Source organism: Calidris pugnax, unplaced genomic scaffold, assembly GCF_001431845.1.
Source record: "Calidris pugnax isolate Ruff unplaced genomic scaffold, ASM143184v1 scaffold102, whole genome shotgun sequence".
In the NCBI taxonomy this organism is placed as follows: Eukaryota; Metazoa; Chordata; class Aves; order Charadriiformes; family Scolopacidae; genus Calidris; species Calidris pugnax.
Window position 1 is genome coordinate 4960457 of NW_015090846.1, and position 19974 is coordinate 4980430.

Sequence of the window (19974 nt, forward strand, 5' to 3'; positions counted from 1 at the left end):
CCTGTCCAACCTGGTCTCAAGTGTTTCCAGGGATGGGGCATCCACCACCTCTCTGGGGAACCAGGGCAATATTTCACCACCCTTAGCCTAAATTTCTTTTGTGTATCTAGTCTGAATCTTCCCTCTTTTAATTTAAAGCCATACCCCCTCGTCCTACCATTCTGTACACCATCTTTTTAGATTTTCTAACATGGGAAGTGGAGCGAGTGCTGCTGACGGGACACGGTGTGACTTGCACCATCCAAAACAGCAAACAGTTTGATTTAAGATGAGACACCATCCGTAAGACCTGCCACCAGGAGCACCGCGCTGCCGCAACACCTGCTCGGGACTCTTCCTCACAACCCGCTTACAGCTGAGAACTGTATTTTGGTATTTTTGTGCCCTGGGAGGTGACGGATTAAAAAAGGCACCATCAGGCCAGGCCAGCCCCAGACAGGTGGGATGACAAAACCTCCACAAGCCAGACATCAACATCACGCTTCAGGTGCTTCTCCTCCAGCCCGCAGAGAAGACTTGGCAAGGTGGGACCTCCCTTCCAGACCGGCGGAGCTCTGCTCCTTCCAGGGGGCCCAGGCCGGCTCACACCGGCACCACCAGGCCCGAGGCTCCGGCAGCCGGTGCGGCGGACGCTGGGGGAGCGCCGGGCGCTGCGGCGGCCGGGCACGGCCCCGTGAAGGCGGTGCCTTCCCCCGGCAGGCCCGGGGAGCGCGGCGGGGCCGGGCGAGGCGGGGCGGGCGCGGGCAGGGCGGGCTCCCGCCGCATCACATGGGGCAACTTGGGGCCAATGGCGCCGCGGCGGGGGCCGGGGCCCCGCTCGCACCCGTGGACGCTCATTCAAAACGCGGCCGGGCTCGGGCACCGGCAGCCCCGTCCCGCTGTCCCCCTGCCCGCCCCGGGGGGCTCGGCGGGGCCGGGCGCTGCCGGCGGGGATGCCCGGGGGGGCCGCGGCCTGAGGCGGCCGCCCGCCCGCCGCCATGCCGGTGAAGAACCGGTACAACCTGGTGGACGATGGCTGCGACTCCCGCGTCCCGCTGCACAACGAGGAGGCCTTTCAGCACGGCATCCACTTCCAGGCCAAGGTGAGCCCCGGCCGCGCCGCCCCGGCCCCGGCGGGGTCCCCTCTCAGAGCCCCTCGCCCCTTCCAGGCTCCGGGGGGTCCGGCCGCGGCTCCCCCCGCGGCCCCTTCGCCTGTTGCAGACCGACCTCGGGTCCCCCCGGCTGGTGGCCAACACTGGGGCATGTGCTGGCCACCGGCCCGGTGGCACCGAGAGCTGGAGGCCAGGGCTCCCCGTGCCCCCTCCAGCCGGGGCTGTGGCACGTCTCCTCTTGGCTCTCGGAGTGCCCCGGTGTGTCAGGTGCGAGGGCGTCTAAAGAAAACACCAACAGATTATAAAAGCCTTACGTTCAATTATCACAATCAAACAGGTCCTTGCTCTTCTCCTAGTATTTTCTCAGCTCGTTAGTCCTTAGAAGCCACCTCGCGTGGTTCGTTTGGGAACCGATCTGGGAAGATCCCTCTGGACAACACCGGGGCCGGGTGGATGTGCACGTCCCTGCTGGACCCGGTGCCCGTCCTGTCCCCCCACCGGGCAGGACCCTGACCCCGCTGCGGCGAGGTGACAGCTCTCGATTTCCCTGGAAACCAGCAGACTTGTTAACGTGCTGCTTAAAACCCCATCGGTGCCTCCTTCCATCCGACCTGCTCCCCGCAGGAGCAGCTGGGCAGGCAGGCTCCTCGGTTAAACGCGTGCCGTCTCCGGGTATCGGGAAGAAATACCAGTACTGTCCCAAATTTTTCGTATCGGTCATGGAGAACGGTCTGGCAGCAGCATCGCTCTGAGAAAGTGACGTTCCCGTTGGAATTGGCATTCTGTAGACAGCGCAGGGAAGGGGTTTATAATTCAGCTGACAAGAAGAATTGCATTTTTGCTGGAGCAACTGTAGGGTTCCCGTCCCCTCTTTGCAGGTGGCCTAACACAGATTAGAAATGGAATTCACGCCTGCTGTCTCCTGAGCTGGGAAGAAGGGGCAGATAGATTCAAATAAAGCTTTGAAATGCGGATTTTGTGCATTTTGGTTTTCCTGCTAAAAGAGCTGTAAGATTTAAGCAGGATATAGGATGGATCTGAATAGACAGTTAATCATGTACTTTAAAAATCTCTCTCTTCCGTTGGGGAGAAAAATAATTAATCTTTGATTTCTTTTTTTAAGTTAACATTTGCTATGCTGCAGACTGTGCAGAGGAGAAGAAAAATCCTTATTTTGATTTCTTTTTTTAAAAAGATGTGAAGCAACTGTACCTTTAACTGAGTGAAATGGGCTCCTTCAGATTGACAGCTCCAGGCACCCAGAGCTATTCAGGGAGTGGATAACACGCTGCTAAGATGTGTGGATCTGAGATGGGGTTTGCATTACCTTAGTAACATGCTGGCTCAGTTCTGCTCTAAAGTCTGTCTCTTCCAATTAGGACGCTCGTTGTGGGCACATCAGTCGGCCGCGACTCCGACAATGACAAGGCTGGAGCTGGCTGCCAGGTGTCTCACACCAGGCAATCCTTACTGACCACCTTCAGTCTCTAATCTCCACGTTCCAAACTGTCTTGCTTGCCCTATAATCTTCAGGGACAAAACTTCAGGAGGTCGGTGCTGGGAGCTGCTCCTGGAGAGGCGGCTGTTTGTGTGCAGCTTTGCAGCTCCGCGTGAGAGCACGAGTACCCAAACTCTGCAGCGAGGCCAAAGCAGGGAGTTTGGGAGCATCTCTCCTGGCTCGGAAGCCACCAGCCCTCCTCTTGCCCCCACCTATTGATTTATCTTTGGTAGCGTGGCCTGTTCCCCGCTGCAGCTCTGTTGTTCGCAGACAAAAGGCCAGCTGGCTGCGCTGAATTAATCTGGATTACCTGTGACTGCACTGACAGCCACGGCAGAGCGGGGAAGGAGGTGCCTGCAGACCACGGAGACCCCAGATGTGGAGAGATAGGGATGTGCCCTCACCACCAGGGCAGAGGGAAATCCTGGCTCCATCGCTCCCTTCCCTGCTGCCCTCAAGCTCTCACGGTCCGAGCGGTTTCACTTGTGGTTTACCAAAGGCTGTAGCTGAACTTAACCGCTCTTAAAAAATGCCATTTTGTAAAGACATTTACAGAAACATCAGAAAAGCCAGCTGACCTTTCAGATAGCTTGCGGTGTTTATTTCAAGGCAGGCGAAAGAGCAGTGAGCACTGAGCCAGGACAGCTCATCTCTGAAAGCCCTATTAAATAGAAGTTTTTCAAGATAAAACCCATTGCAAGCCGCAAGCATTACAGTGGAGAAATAAAACCAGAACTTAGTCAGTAACACTGATAGCTACAGGGCTGCTCTTGGGGAAGTATTTTGTCTCTGTTCACGTGTATATTATCACCCTGAGTGTTTGCAGGGGCTTTAGCTGCCCCCTCTCCTCCTCCCCTCTCTGCAGGGGAACAACTTCCAAAAAATCACCACAACTTGAAACCACGTGCTCAAAAAACAGACTCAATTCCTGAGCCAAATGCTCGAGAGGGAAGCAAAGCTTTGTAAATTCTCTGTGCCCTGCTAACCTGTGTGATGGGGATGGACCCGACAGACCCTGCTGGGAACCAGCCAGGGCTGAGCCCGGCACCTTCCCCTTCTGCCAGAGCCCCCACACCCAGCACCAGCCCACGCTGCCATTACCCTCTTGCTCAGATGGTGTTTTTCTTGCCCTCACCAACATGCCCTTGACTTGCAAGCCTTTCCTCAGAGCTGTGAGCCACACGGCTTCACAGCACTGATGGCCTTTTGCTCCACATGCAAGGTGACTGCCCAGGATGCAGCAGCAGGTGACCACCACAGCCTGATTTGGCACATGAGCGACACAACCCAGTGTAACCTGCCTGTAGGTCTCCCCTAACAACTCACGCAGCGTCAGCAGCATCCTGACCTCACACAGGAGAGAACAGGCAACCAACAGACACCCAGGGCCAAGGGCAGTCACTGTCACCAGCTCAGCCAGGTTGTTTGGGACTGCAGGTCCTGTAAGCACAGCTAAAACCAGCTGGGGGAGGACACAGGTTTGAGTGGGTTCACCAGGATTCTCCAGCCAAGCAGAGACGACGGTGTCCAGAGGGAAGGGTTGTCCAAACTCAACAATTAGGGCAGAATCATGAACCTTTTCCAGGAAAGCTAGTTGCTGCACGTCCTGGCAACTTTCCAACTCTTAACGTGCTTTTAGCTGTGAGTCTTTTAAAAGCAGGTGTAGTGAGGAAAGACAAAGGATGGATAGTCCCATTTTCAGACCCACGGGATCAGGACTTGATTAGCAGCAGACACTGCTCCACAAAGCACGGGTAAAGGCGCATCTGGAATCTGAATGAGGTCAGAAGCTCATACCCGATGTTAGAAACCATGAACTTCTCCCTAACTTTGATAATATTATCCACAACAGATATTCCTATCACATCCTGGGTCAAGAGAATCAAGCCAAGCAGGGACTAAATTAATGAAAGCTGCTGTTTGAAGAAGCCTAACACCATTAACTTGTGCATTACTTTACAGCCATCTCACTGTTCTGTCTTTCAGTACATCGGTAGCTTGGACGTACCCAGGCCCAACAGCCGTGTGGAGATTGTGGCAGCCATGAGGAGGATTCGGGTAAGTTCAAAAGAGCTGAACCCCCCCGGAATAAAAGGTTACATTCACTGGAATGACTTAGTTGTAGTGCGCTGCTCTGCATTCCCCCCCATCCTTCCCATCTGGAGCTCAAATCTCAGCACAATCAGGATTGTAACAAGCTTCTCCAGAAATTCCCAAGGCATATTATGATAGACCCATCCCCTGCTCTTTGCAGAGGGATCAATAAGCAAAATCCAAACATAAACCCCTAGTCTCTGCTGAGCAGGTATGGGGATTCTCCTTGAACCCAGAAGATTTATTTAGCCTATTTGGGTTTGTGTGTGTGTGAAAAATGAGATGTACACAATCTGCTCTGCAAAAGCACTTGAATTCATTGGCAGTTGCAAATACATTATGTTATTATAGATAGAAATATCAGTGGCCTGGGAGATGTTATGGATGTAAATCCCATCCGACTTTGTGGATTCTGCTGCTTGTGGAAAAATTTGCTGCTTTCCCCCCTCCTCCAATAGAGTTTTACAGTTCCTGTTTCTCATCAGCAAGTCTGCCTTCTTCCTCCTCAAGCCCATTATTCTTCAGAGCGGCCTGTGAATGGCCACCAGATTTAGCTGTGATGAGCAGGGTGGCTCACTTACATCTGCTTCGTGTGTAACCCGTTCAAGTCTATCTATCCCAAAAGACAGTGCAGCTGCTGTGCCTGGCTGGAGTTTTTCAGGGGTCTTAATTCTGAGGCTGTTCGTGTGTCTCACATCAGCTGAAGCAGGTTTGAGAATCTTCCATTTAAAGCTTTGAAGGGATTATCCTATTTCTCCCCTCCTCCCCCCACAGTGTTTAACCATCTAATTTTCATTTAGAATAGTGCTTTTTAAACTTCGCCTGTAACTGGCTGGGGAGCTGCTGTATTCATCTCCAGCCAAGCTCAGAAATGACATTCCCCTGCCGTTGCCTGCTCAGACTATTAGCACAGCTCTGCTCAGAACACGGAGCAGCAGCAGGCTAAATTGCCTGGTTATTTATGGAACAGGTGAGCATCTACAGGAAGCAAAGGCAATAGGTGAGGACTATGAGGGCACTTTAATGCTGGCATAACTATTGGGAATTTCTGATCTGAATCAATATCAGATTTGACACTGCACTTCTGCTGATCTTTGAAAAAAAAGAAAGAAAAAACAGACAGTACTTCAATAGCAATTTCTAGAAAGCGTGGCATTCTGTTTTCACACCTGCTATTGCCAGGGTGGTTTCTAGCTCAGAGACCCAGCGGTGCAGTAACATGCTTGGGTGCTACCTGAGGCATATAAGAAGCCCCTCTGCATTCATGGATGCCATCAGTTAATCTTAACACACAATATTTTTAAAGTAGGCATCCTGTATTCTATACCGGGGTTTTAAGCTTGGAAACCCTTTCCAAAAAGGGAGGGCTTCCCTTTTCATGTGCGTATTGTACAGCAGGATCTTATTCAGACACTTCCTGGCTGCTGAGCGGAAGATGCTCCTCTATTGAAGATAGTTAATTGGCACTGATCCTTAATTAGAGCATAAAGAATGAACTGGGAGGTCTTTGAAGAGAATTCTAGTGCATAGAGTACACAACCTAGGAACTGAGGAAAGATGGGGGTTATTTATGTAGCGTTCATTTGCATGCAGAGGCCTTGTCTATACTGGAGTTTTTTCCCATGAACTCTCAGCGGCACCAGTTGCAACTGGGAGGAGACACTGGAAGACACTGGAAAGTAGTATTTTGCGACCATCTTATTGTGAGTGGTAGTGCCTGTTTGCACTGCAAGAGGGAGAAAGGTCCCGCAGCCCTTGCCAAGCGCTGGCAGGGGCACGTTGTGCTGGAGCTTTCATCCTTTGTGCGTGCCAGTGTTCCACTGGGATTCTCCACTGGAGCGGAAGGGAAAAGTCTCAGGGTACAAGCCCCAGCACAACATTTCCTGTGCAGCTCTCTCTGCCCTGCGACACGGGAGAGGCACCGGAGCCATCGCTGGAGCAGGGGGTGAGGAGCCAGCAGAGCACAGGGCAGCCCATGGCACGGGCAGGCTCTCACTCACGGCTTCTGCTGCTCCAGGAGGGGACCGAGGAGGAGGATGAGGAGTCCCAGCCCTGTATTTTTCCAGGCTCTGACAGAGCTGGTTACTCTAGTTACTCATTAGTAAGTTGACACAAGCTCTGAAACTGCCTTCTTACGACTATGCCTGGTTCTGGTCTCCAGTCCGTGATTAAAAGTGCTTGCCCCAGGGGAAAAAAAAAAAAAGCCTTGAGCTTCCTCACACTCCAAGTTGTCCTTAGAGTGGGGGAAGAGAGAGAGGGTGGTAAGAAAAGTAGCAACTCCAGTGGCCAAGTCTACTCCTTGGCATCTTACTGTCCTGTGTTTCATACAGTTTTTCGTACAATCTTTCACCAGTTGCATATGAATTACGCCAGGGAACCTGGGAGGAGTTCAGTGGCCTTCTCCACGCCTTAGCAGAGCAGGCTGCTCACAGGCTTAGGGACCATCACTCCCAGAGAGCCTCAAATGACATCTCTTAACATCAGTCTGCCGAAATCTCAATCTGCTGTTTTACAGTGGGTATTTAAGGTGCACTCTCATAGTAAAGCTTAAACCCATATTCCCGAGTGAATGGATGCTCCTAGAATTGCTAGCGATACTCCATTAGTCACACATTAGATTCCCATTTCATAACAGACTGGAAAAACCTTGTCTCATCATGTTGTATGCTTCCACTGGAGGGAATGCAAATGCAATAGGTAGAGCAGGGAAGCTGCTGTTCTTAGCTTCCCATTATGCAGAGCTAGACAACTTTAAGTTTGCTAATCCTCCCAGTGGATTATTAGCTGCATACGGCTGCCATGTTATTATACGACTGTCAGAGTTCAAACTAATCCCTCTACCTCCTCTTGCCCTGGCAGGGGAGGTGATGAAATTAGCTTGCTACTTGACGAAGTACCCTGTGCTGTGATGGGCAAGTCAAGTCGCTGTTTATGAGTCCAATTCCCTGCTTGGCTCCGAGCGCCCAGCGCGGGCGGTTGTTCCTCCACCTCCCAGGGAGAAGCCACATGCCACATCTGCCATCTCCAGCTGCCCGAGGCCAGCCAGGGCTGCACGTCTGGCAGCTCCAGCTCCTGCACTGGGAGTCAGCATTCCGGCAGAGCTGCCTTTCTGCTGAAGTGGAGTCATCTGCAGATATCTGAGCCTCCTCAGCACTCCAGGGAGCTTATGTGCAATACAAGATTTTTCTTTAAGCAGAAGTCAAGTGGCAGCCAAAGTGAAGTATGTGAAAGTCCTTCTCGAGGGCTCAAATAGCTCCCTGATTCAGTGGGGTCACCCTTTCCCTAGGCACACTGCTTCTGCCTGTTAGTGAACATCTGAATAGCCAATTTCTCCCCTTAGCCGGGTAAGGCTCTCGGTGAAGTTAAGAGGACAGATGTGGAGCCCATGCAACACATCCTGCATCCCTTCCCCAGCTTCCACAGAGCTCGCAGGGACCAGAGGAGGAACAGTCAGCTGTTACCTTCCTCCAGCAGCGCTACCCTCGGTCCAGCACTTCACAGCCAGTCAGCAGCCCTAGCAAAATGCTGCTATTTTGGGTGGCGAGTTGTACAAGGACATGGTAGGAGTAAGTGTCAAAGCCTGTCATCACCACAGACAGCCTGCTGCCACAATTCCCCAAGTTACTCCATTTAATTCCCTTAAGGTTTGCCTAAGTCGGTTTCCCTGGAATTTGCACTTAAGATTCTACGAAGCCTAGAAATTTCAGGTCTGTTTGGAAGGTCTAGCTTGGACCTCAGCAAAATTAACACTCAGAAAGGAGCCAGATGTTGGATTATTTAATCATTTCCTAAGGGAACAGCCAACTGGTGCTGTGCCCATCCAAGCACCAGGCTGAACAAACAGGAGGCAGGCATCCAGACTAATGTGTTTCTTCTGTTACCTCCATATTTCTTCGGCTTAATTTAATTGAGAAGTCTTTTTCCCCAGAGGCCAGTGTGTCAGAGAAGCAGAAACATTTATCAATTTTGATGCAAGATACATCAGAAATGCCCGAGTTCTCCTTGGCAGGAGTACAGGGTTCTCACTTCAGCCTTCCTCTTATCCTGATGGTTCTTGCTGCACCCAAGCTCTTAAGCAGAGCCTCAGCACTTTGCAATTTCTCCACATGCTATTCTAGTGAGGAAGTGCCATCCAGCCACCCTGGAAGTCATAGTCACTGTCAAATATCAACTGGCAGTGTTGAAGCGTGACATGACATCCGTTTAAATCAGGATGAGTAAAAGTTACAGTGCTACAGTGCAGCCCCAGCAGCTCCCAGTCTGATAGCTGGGACGCTTAAAGCCATGCCAGGCTGGAAATTGCAATGGTTTGGGAACAAATACGGATGTCACTTATCTGCTTTTGCTCCATAAGGGGAGGAACCAGGTGGAGGGCTGGCAGAGGGCAGGGTGACAGCCTTCAGTCACCTCCGTTTAATTTGTCTCTGTGTGGCAGATTTCAGAGGTAGAGGCGTTTCATAGACTGGTTCATGAGATTCTTCTAGAACCCAGTTCCTTCAATTTTCCCAGGCAGACAGCCTTCTTAATACACAAGAGCAGTTCACCAAGATAACGCCTGCATAGATTCTGCTGATATATTCTGTCTGTAAGCCCTTCCTGAGCTATTATGCTTGGAGCTAATTTCTCCTGCCAGCTTCGTGTTAATCTCTGCTGGAGTTGTGATCGGTACTAAAAAGAGATAGAAGCTGAACTCCCAGCTGATGCATTTCTTGGTTAGTCTTTGCAGCCTCTCCCACTATAATGAAGTTTTTTGGTCTGCTGCAGCTGAAGCCCAGACTCAAATGGGGAACTGCAAACTGCTGGAGCCCTTGCCCTGGTACAGACCTCTGGAGCTGCGTGCCAGGATCTGTTGTTGTTGGATGGGAGTTTGTTCTGCTGCAGTTCCTGGAGGGTTTTTCCTTTCAGCCTCTTTGGAAGAGCACCCAAATGCTCAGTTAATGAGCTGGGCTGTGAAAGAAAACAATCCTAACACCTTAAAATATTTCAGCTGTCTTCAGGCTGCTGGTGAGGACCTTTCTTTAGTTCTCAGGGTGCCACGCACCTTCCTTTCATTTACAGGAAGGTGCAGGAAAAACAGATGACAGTTCTCACACTGTTAGAGTGTAAAATACAAGCACCTCGTGTGTCTGCTCCAAACTGCTGTAACACCCTGAGCCAGTTAAAGACACAGCTGATGGTACACGGTGGTGGCGGGGGATGCTCTATTCTGGTCCCCAAGTCTCATTTACTAGATACTTTACAGACAGGAGGGTTGGGCCAAGTCAGTTCACTCTTTAAATAAACATTGTCATCACACAGTGGCGTTCACTAGATCACATGAGGAACAGCACTGTAGAAGGTAGTCCCATGCTGAGGTCATGGGTCCAATCAACATTTACACTGACAAGCAGACAGACAGACAGCAGATCTTATGGGAAGATGAGGAGGACTTCAGAGAGACAAGCTTCCCCAAGCCTGTATATTTCTCTTCCTCCTTCTCCCCAACACAAGGGCAATGTATTTACCCTGAAGTACGCTCCAAGAGAGCATCTTTTTCCTAGGATACCTTCCCTGCTTCCCTGGAGAAACACACAAGGGTTGCTTACACTGATACACATTTAGACAGAGCCTGTAGCCTCCAGGCAAGAGCCGTGGGTTTAGGTATCCAAACCAAGTATACCTGAGCATGTACAAACTTGCTCCAACACCTTTTGCAGAAAGTCTGGTGTCAGTTTTGGCTCGTCTTGAAGCAGGGGCCTGAGAAGGGCTCCTGCAGTTTCACACAAGCAGTACACAATCAGACTATAGTCAGTCTTCCTCAACACAGCCCACAAGTCTACCACACACAAAAAAACACCCTAGGGAACTTGCAGTAGTGACTTGGAGGGAGATTGACAGGCGATCATGGATGGCTTTGCATCCTCTCCCTACTCCCTGGATCGTTCTGTACTTCTGTCTCCCTGTCCAGCAGCCCGCACACCTTTGCCTGCACCCTTCCCTGCCATCTGCTTTGTTAAGGGAGACAACCAGCAGCACGACAAAGCCACGGGCACAGAGAAGAGCAGTCCCTCAGACAGGCAGGCTGAGAATGCTGAGGTTGGCACGAGGGCATGGAGAGCAGAGGGGATGACTTGACCCCAGGCATCCTTGCCCTTCTCGTCCCCAAGCATCTGTGGGGCTGCCCAGCTCCAGGCACCACTGTCCCAGAAACACCAGTTACTCCCAGGGTCCCATCCATGACAGGCATCTGAGGCAGTTTAAGGTTTCTACCACACAAGATTAAGCTAATTGGTTTTACCTTTCCAGGCCCTGGCAAAATACAGCAAGTGTTGTCAGGATGGTAATTAAGTGTTAATTGCATCTAAGTTTAGCCCTAATGCCTCATTAGTTTGTTTTCCTCTATTTGTTGCAGCTCTAGCAGAGTCTCCTGCACAGGGATGGGGATCAGGCTGGGCTTCCCAGGAGGCAGAGAAGTCCTGCAGCATGCTCTGAGGGTCCTACCTGACCATGCCAGGGAGCCTCTTACCTCCTCCTACCCAAGAGGAGGAGATCTAGAGGTGGGGACAGAGACCCTTGGACCTGAACGCTCTAATTAGCATCTAGGCAGCAGCTCTGCAGTGTCTCTGGAGTCCCCAAACACACACATTGGCCCATTTTCATGATACAGTGCAATTTGCATCCCTGCCTATTACTCCTTTGCTGGAGCCTTCACCACTCCATCCCCCTTACCAGGTTTTTCACCCTCTTCCATGCTGGAGGACTAATTAGTGGGTTTAACAAAGGCAGACAGTACTGAAACTACTGTTATTCAGTGTCCTACTCTACTGAAAAGCATTTTACTGTTCCACACTGCAAATGGCACCTGAGTTGGGTTTTCACAGTCTGTTTGTTGGTCTTTAAGAAGATAACAGACCTGACAGAGGTGCCCTTGAGAGGTGAAGCCACCTTACATTAGGAGATGACAGTCACATTACAGGTCTTACCTTTCTGCAGCACGGGCACTGCCAGGATGTGGAGGAAGGAGGTGAGCCCTCTGGCAGAAGATCTGGTAAAAATCCATTTCTCCAGGCAAAACGAGTGGCCTCAGCTTGAGACCACAGAGTCTCCTCTTGCAAAAGGTAGAGATGTAGAGCCACCACCTCCCAACCACTGCACCTTACCCTGCTCCCACCCCTCCTCTAGGAAAGGCTTCCTACCCTGACACTGGGTTTTACAGCCTCTGTCTTTCCCAGGGTGCCCTGCAGCCCTAATTAGCCCAAACACCAGGTGGGACTGTATCTCCAGGTGGTCCCTTGCCATGGAGACCTGAGGAAGGGGGAAGGCTGGGGTTAGGAGGATGGGGGATGCAGGTGTAGCTCTTTGGGCCTCCCTACATGTGTTCTCCAGCCCATGGTCACCTTGGCAAGCTCAAGTGGCAAGCTCCATGGATATGTTGCTTTAATACCCTTACAGAAAATTTAATTTTCTTGAACTTAAGAAATGGCTTTAAAATTGTGGAAGCTGCTTTTCTAGCAGAATTGAGCCTGCCAGGTCTCAGACTAACCCAAGCTTGTTTTATCCAGTTTCTGCTCTTCGTCTTATCCTAACGCAAAGGAAAGCAGCTCTTAACGAGCTGTTTTTGCAGCGGTGTCGTGCGCAGTGTTTCCAGGCAGCGTTGTGTAGCCGTGGTGGAGAACTGACTGCGCTCGCCTTGTGCCTCCTGAGTGGGAGGGGAGGAACAAACACCTCTGAGATACCATGAGAATCCAGCCTTCTGCACGGGGATGTCTCACCGTGCTGTCGGGACACCCCACTGTCTTGCAACCTCCTGCAGGTTTCCACCCTGCTCATCTCCAACCCTAAAGCACCTCTGGACTTCTTGCTGGAGGATAACGCTTAGTTATCTTCTGCTCACTTAACTTGTGAGCTGAAATGAGGGGGGGACCAGTCTAACTGTTAGTGCAGGCTACGGCTTAGAGCTCTTGCAGTAGCCACACGCTATGACCTCGTTGTTGAGAAGTGACTGGTGATTATAAACCCTTCAGATCTCATACCCTGTTCAGAATGCGCTCGGTATGACTGATAACAGATGGATGGAGGGATCAGTCAGTGAAATGTGTCATCTCTAAGCAACGGCGACCTTTTAATGCCTTCCTCAGAGTGCTGGGAACTGGGTGGCTTCTCCAACGAGGGGGTGGAACCAGCGAGGCATGTTGATATTGTTTTGCGTAAGAGTCATGATGGATTGGGGTTTAGTTGAAGGCTAATAAAAGCAGCAGTTAAACAGATAAAAGCTAAATCAGAATGTTAATACCAAATAGAACAAGACAAAGCTTTTTGCTAAATCTTGGCAATAAGGCACGTACCTTTTAATTGTAAAATAAAGTGGCTTTAACAGTATTATCATCATATTAGTGAAGCATTTGATTTCACTAGCTAAAATATCAGTGTATGAGATCTCTGCAAAGCTTTTATCTGGTTTGAAATAAAGTAGCTTTTTCAACAATTATGTAACTGGCTGTAGAGTATTACAGAGATGAAATATAATGGCTTTCAAATTACATTCTGGTGTAGAACCATCAGCCACGACTCAAAGCTGCTTCTTTATGGGTGTCTGAAAAAATGGAATTGAGATGGCAACCAGAGCAGTAGCGAGCAGATTGGATTAGCTCGTTAACGAGGAGGTGCCTTATTCTGAGTGACAGCTGGATGGGCAAGGGGCACAGGAGCTGGGGGTGCCCGTGGTGGGAAGTGCCTTTGGTGGGGCAGAGACCCAGACTGGACTCAGCGTTGGATGGGAACTGGGTTCCAGCTCTGGCATCAGGAACACATGGATTGGGATCAAAGGCAGACAAATAGACAGGGCAGTGAACATCAGCCATTGAAGAAAGAGCTGACACTTTGATCCCTCAGCTTTTATCCTGAGCCTGGGGCAGATGGGATGGAATCCCCTGTTGGTCAGTTTGGGGTCCCCTCTCCTGTCCCCTCCTCCCCGCAGGTGGGACCCTCTGCACTTTTCCATTTCCCACCCTCCAACCGGGCAAATAACAAAAGGAGCTGACCTGGATTGTTACAGCAATAAGCCAGAGCCTCTCTGCAAACCAATCCTTGGCATGAAATGCAAGCATAGGCCTTATCGCGCTGAGAACGAAGAGTTTTCTGCACAATATGCTGTTGATTTCAGCAAGTTAGAAGAGGCCCAGCTAAGATGTAAAATTACAGAACAGAAAGTTAGTTCTGTTTTACCTCAAACAGGAACACTGGGTCCCTGGGGTGAGGGATACTTCAGTGAGGAAGCAGGGATTTTTCAAAGGCATTATGGAATGATTTTCTTTCTTTCCCGTGATTAGACATTTTCTAAACGGCCTTTCCCTGGGCCAGATGGGTTATTTGGACTAATTGGCAGCCACCTGACTGTTTTCAGGACACATGAGTCACTTCCCCCTCCCTCCATCCTTCTGTCACTCTGCTGCTGCAGAGTGGTGGTGGGGCTGATGGAGGGAGGTGTGACCTCTTGGGTTGCTGAGAGCAGTCCCAGGCCAGGGCCCCCGGTGGCCCTGCTCTTGGTACAGCCAGCTCCATTGTACCCCCAGGAGTCCCACCAAACCCTCTGAGCTCCAGGGCTTGTTTTCTACGCAGACTTCTTCCTTTCTGTGAAGATTTCTGATTATTTTTGTCACGGGAAGAAGAGCAATGGGAGCTGTTAAGACTAGCTGCAGTGTGATGGAGGACCAGGCATTTACAGCCAGCTCCAGGAGGGTGTAAGGCTCTCAGTTACTCTTCAGGCACGTGGGTCCTTTGATAGAACTGGCCCAAATGCTGGTATCTGCCATCTCTGGCTGTCCCATACAGTTCATGAAGCACCAAGGTTCAGTGATCCCAAGCCATCGTGGACCGGTTCAGTCCCGCTGCAGCCCATGTTCCTGCCGTTAATGATTACAGAACCTAAACCTCCAGCCCAAACACATTTTCATGTATTCATGTTGTTGCCCGCCCAGGGCAATGCCAGTCTCCCACTCGTCTTGCTTTCTTGCATCCAAGCCAAGGGCAGGAGAAGCTGTGAGCTGGGGCAGGGAACGCCATTTGTGGTTAATCATCGACCTGTGTGTGAGCAGTGCAGGATGCATTAATGTCCACAGCTTCACACCGAGCTGCTGCCACCACCGCCAGCCCAGGGACATGGGAACAGCACAGGGGAGCAGAGGAGGTGTCAGGGAAAAGGACCTGAGCATCAGCCCCGAGGAGGGCAATGAACTGAGCCGGGGGACAACGGCGTGTCATAGCTCTATTTGCAGTGCAAACTGGGGACACCCAGATGGGTTCCCACTCTTTGAAGCTGCTTTTGATACAGTTTTGATGACAAGACCTCTGCGGCAATAAATACTGATACCATAAGACCATCTTTGTCCGTAATTCCCACTATCTAAACACAGGCTGTTTCTCTCATCACGAGTCACTAACCTCAGTGGCTCCCCTGAGGCTATCGGCGTCCTTGAACTGCTTCATCTTCTGGAGTTTTGGAGATGACACAATTAGTACTGAATTTTCTTTCTCTTACAGTAACAGTCTTGTTTCCAAATTTGAGTAAGATTTTATGGGCAATATGAGGAGAACCCAGAGACCTTCCTTTAGAGTTTGCCACAGAGAAGGGTTACCATGACCTGTTGGCATTTTATTAACATTCAGTAGTTTCTAACCAGGGCCCGCTTGGCAAGAAGCGGGATGCCACCTTCACCTCTGGGTGGTCCCTGGGTGTACCCAGGAGAGGTGAGCTCCCTCAGGAGCAGGAGAGGGGTGAGCTCCCTCCTGCCTTTGCTGTATTCCAGAAACACACATGATACAGGAGCTCCTGGGCAGATCTCAGGTGGCGTTTGTGCCCCGCGTGTTGTTCAGAAGAACCGAGATCCCTTCTGAACTCAGTGGGAATTGGGAATTGTGTGCTTTAGAAAAATCCCTCTTAAGAGCTGCATCTCAATACAGGCCCTGACTCTGCTGGTTTTTCTAAAGAGGCAGGATCCTTCAGCACCACACGCCAAGTCTGTGCGAATAGACCTTGGAAGCACAGTGCCGGTGGCCCCGGGGCGACTGACCCCCCCCAAGCTCAATGGCCTGTTCCTGGCTGGAATTGCCGTACTGTTGGTGCTCTCAGACACATCCTTTTTGTGCGGCGCTTGGAGGCCGACTATAAGTCACCGGGCTTTCTGTAAGAAATGTTTTCTCAAGTGGAACTGTTGGGAGATCAATAGTATTAACAGCTACACAGAAAAAGCCTCCTTGCCTGGGAATAAAGCAGGTTATTTCAGTCCCTGCCTGTCTCAGGGCAGTTCATAGCAAGGCTGCTCATGAGAGTTGCTGGCATCGAGAAGTGACTCAGGGCTGCACCCAGGGCTTGAGCTAACAAAGAGCCGTGAGAGAGAGGGGAGCCTGATTACACCTCGCTAATGAGGCATGGAACCTGGTCTGCACACCGCAGCACGCCAGTCAGCTCAGCATCCCTCCCGTTCTCATTCTGGCCTAGTTTGTAATCAAGTGCTGCTTCTGAATGCAAATGGAGATCAAGTCTTCACTCTAGCTCCGATTCTGCTTCCTCAAAGATAGAGGTGCCAAGTCCAGCTCCCTACCTCTGCTGTAGATACGTGAAGAAAATGCTAATCTCTGTAGGAGAAACTACAAGACACAGAGCTGGAAGATGGCACCCAACATGCAGATGGTGTGCGATAGCAAGTTTAGAAGCCAGGAGATGGTCCCTCCCCGCAGCATTTACCAAAAGCGGGTGTTAGTCATGCAGATGCAGCTTCTCCAGATTCTCAACAGCAAACTAGATTCCTCCTTCTCCTTTGGATAAGTATCTGTCCCGGGGTGGATGTGCTCAGCATCACAGTCCCCCGCATCCTGAAGTCAGAGGCTTTAAGGAGGGGGCTGCAGCCACAGGGTTTCTCCTGGCTGTGGGGCAGCCATGGGTGCTGGAGGTGGAGAACCACCACAGGTCACTCCTGACCTGTTGGGAGCAGAAACTGGGTTGACTTAATTACCAGTTTAACACATGGACCTTCTCTCCTCTGTCTTCTACACCCAAACCTCACCTGTGTGTACAGAGCCTTGGGCACCAACCCTTCTCTCCATCCCCACACAGGGTGCATGGCTCCTCCAGCTGCCTTCACCTCCTGTTTGCCTTCCTCCTGGATGGACTACCTGTGCTAAAATAGCAGCGTTGCATAAACACAGAGGGAAGGAAGTATTGCATTATTTAGAGGCCTGCTCCTGGCTTTGTAGGAGCTATATCTGGTGGCCCAGCCCTGCTGGGTAGGTGCTGGGTGGCTGTCACTTAGCAGGGGACCAGCTGTAACCAGAACAGCTGAGTGAATGATGTAGAAAATGAGCATCCTTGCTTTGTGGAGGAGAAACGGACACACAAAGTGCTCCGTTACCTTCCCACAGCCACAGAGGGAGGCTTTTTCCTGGAGCTCGGAGCCTCCTGCAGTGTCCTGGCTCCTGCTCTTCTCAGCTTTGTTGTTTGAGCATTGATGAACAAGATTTAAAAAAATAAAAGTTAATCTCCTAACTTGCCTCATGTCCTACATACCAGACTGGAGGGCAACTAGAATATGAAACATCAGGTGTACAAAAACAAGACCTTCTCTGCAGGGCCTTTTGACACTGATGTTTATAGGGAAATACCGAATTACTTGAAGGTTTTGCAGTGTATAATTGCAGTTTCACTTCTGAGGGTTATTTCAGGTGAATATGACCTGCTTCTAATGAAATTAGCACTTTTTATCTGCAGTAATCTAGCAGGTCTTTGAGGTAAGGGACCATTTTCATGTTCCTGCGCACCGAGTGCCTGGTACATGAGACTCTACTGGGGTGGGGGTCCCAAGACACTACTTCATTACTGAAGCTAATTAATCATCCCAAGCACTGCGGATGGGGAAGGTAATTTGTTTTCTCCTACGAAGTGAATAGAGGTAGAGAGGAAAATGGGACCCAGCTTCCCTGTGAGCTGGGGTTGGCCTGCCCTGGCAAGACAAGGGCTGAGGGGCTGCGTGTGGGAAAGCTCCCTATTAAACCTGGGGACAGCAGGGGGTTCCTGGAAGTGACAGTCACACAATGGTGCTTTTGTCAGAGAGGCACCAAAGGCCAGATGATGTCACCTTGCGCTGGGCCGCGGGGCTGCCTGTGCCCCTTGGGATGGAGCTCAGCGGTATCGCAATATCTCTTTAGCGGGGAGGAGGCCATGAAAAGGCTGCTTTTATCCCTCCCTGTTTTAAAAGCAGGCAAAGCAGCTTTGTTCCAGAACAGCCTGCCCGTTTTCAGAGGTGGAAGAGACTCATTAAAGAGCCACTGCTGGTCCTTGTCTGCCCACTGGCTCCCATCACCTGCAGGAGCCCTGCTCTCCCCCATGGGCATAGCTGTGGCCACTCTTTGCTGCCCATCCCTTTGGCTGGCTCAGAGGAACCTCTGAACTCCAGCTGTGTCCTCTACCTTCGCCACCACACCTTTGGGTGGAAAGACTGAGCTATCCTTAAAGGCTGCCTGAGACTCCAACAGTCAATAACGTGGCTGGTAGGACAGGGGCCTCGCTAGCCAGGACCCCATCCCATCGTACCTGAGCCAGGTGAGCAGAGCAGAACCCAGGTAGTAGGTAGGTTCAACCAAGAGTCCAGATGATCAGGTAGGTCCATGCTGATGAGACAGATCCAAGACCAAGCTGGAAGGTCAGTCTGCATGTCAGGGTCAACAGCCAGGCATGGCTGTAGCTGAGCTGGAGACCAACAATATTATACTGGCACTCAGAACTGGGCTTAAATGGAGCTCCTGAGCCCATGGGTGGGGTGTGGGTGGAAGCCCCAGGTGAGGCTGCTCAGGACCAGCTGGTCAGTCTGAAGTGGCCAAAGTGAGAGCTGGAGGTGTCAGCACAGCTCACCAAGAGATGGTCCCAACAAGGCAGCTGGGCTTGATGGGAGGCTCTGGAGCAGGAGGGTTGTTCTCCAGCTGGAGCCAAGTGCTGGGACTCCATAATCCTGAAGTCCATCCACTGCCCCTTGGTGAATCTACAAGTACCTCTGCTTCCACTTCCCACCCTGAAAGACCAGTTACCCACTCCTTGACCAAGCCAGTGTAGGGAAGCAGATGATTTTATGTACTGTAGATGTGGTCTGCTGGGGAGATTTTGAGCAGATAGAGTGGATTTTCCTGTTAATCCTTTCCTCTCAGCTATGCGACAAGTTGTCCCCAGCTCCTGCACCTGAGCAGCATCTGCAGATCCACCGGCTCCAGGCCGGCTGCAGTAATCCCATCAATAAATCATCTGTGGCTAGTCCATCCCGTGGGGCTTTTCTTGCCAAGGCTAATTGAAGCTTAATCTGTAAGCAGCTCCCTGCAGCTCAGGCTGTGGCTGGGGACGCCGGCATTGCTGGGTGGGTTGTGTGGCCACAGCCTGTGGTTTAGGTGAGGTCCTGGGGAAGGAGCATATGGAGCTCCCCAAGGACAGCACGCTGTGCTGGTTACCCTTCTCCTGCTGCCCACATCTCCTGGGGGTTTATCTGCACCAACTGCCAGGCAGGAAAGGACCGATGCACGGGAGTCCTGGGGAGGAGAGCGTGGTGGGACCTTCTGGTGGGTGATCACTGGGGTCCTGAACCCCATGGGTGATGCTAAGAGGGATGAGGACACGATGGCACTCGCCAGAGGTGGCACTCAGATTAGGATGGGGACAGAGGGGTTACACTCAAACTTGTAAACTCAGCCCTTGACCGGTATCTCCCAAGGAGTGTTGGAGAAGGAGGGAAGGGGGTTGCTGGTCCGACCAAAGCCTCCAGCCAGGGGTGGGCCCTGACCCAAGGTCCGGGGCAGAAGCACCACAGATGGTTGCTCCCACAAACCCACATCCCAGCACCCCAGCTCCGGGGCTGGAGCACAAACCTGCTGCATTGGAGAAACCCAAGTCCTGCCTGGCTCTGCCGAAGTGCAGAACTCAGAATAAATAAATAAATCCTGGGTGAACTGTGGGCACATTTCCTTGCTGCCCCTCCAGGGACACCCCAAAACCCATGATAGCTCGGGTTCCCTGTGTGGGGAACAGGCTGCAGTATCTACAGAGAATTTGTTGGACGGTGGAAGGAGCTAATTTAAATGAGAAAAAAAAAAAAAAAAAGAGTTTTGGTAAGTTAGCAAAATGCTTTGTACTGGATTATTAGCAAAACATACGCTGATATGCATTGCCCAGGGAGGTTGTGAAGTCTCCATCCTTGGAGATATCGAGAGCCATCTGGGCATGGTCCTGGGCAACAGGCTGTAGGTGACCCTCCTTGAGCAGAGGGATTGGACCAGGTG

At 51.2% G+C, this 19974-nt stretch overlaps 1 protein-coding gene across 1 annotated transcript in view; it reads left to right on the plus strand.

Annotated features, from left to right (window-relative positions):
• Positions 1–883: 883 nt before the first annotated feature.
• LOC106888459 (carboxyl-terminal PDZ ligand of neuronal nitric oxide synthase protein-like) overlaps positions 884–19974 on the plus strand; it is a 36635-nt gene continuing 17544 nt past the window's right edge. Inside the window, exons 1-2 of the mRNA XM_014942702.1 lie at positions 884–1082; positions 4576–4647. Coding sequence (XP_014798188.1) covers positions 978–1082; positions 4576–4647 — 177 coding nt within the window. The 5' untranslated portion in view covers positions 884–977. The remainder of the gene's footprint in view (positions 1083–4575; positions 4648–19974) is intronic.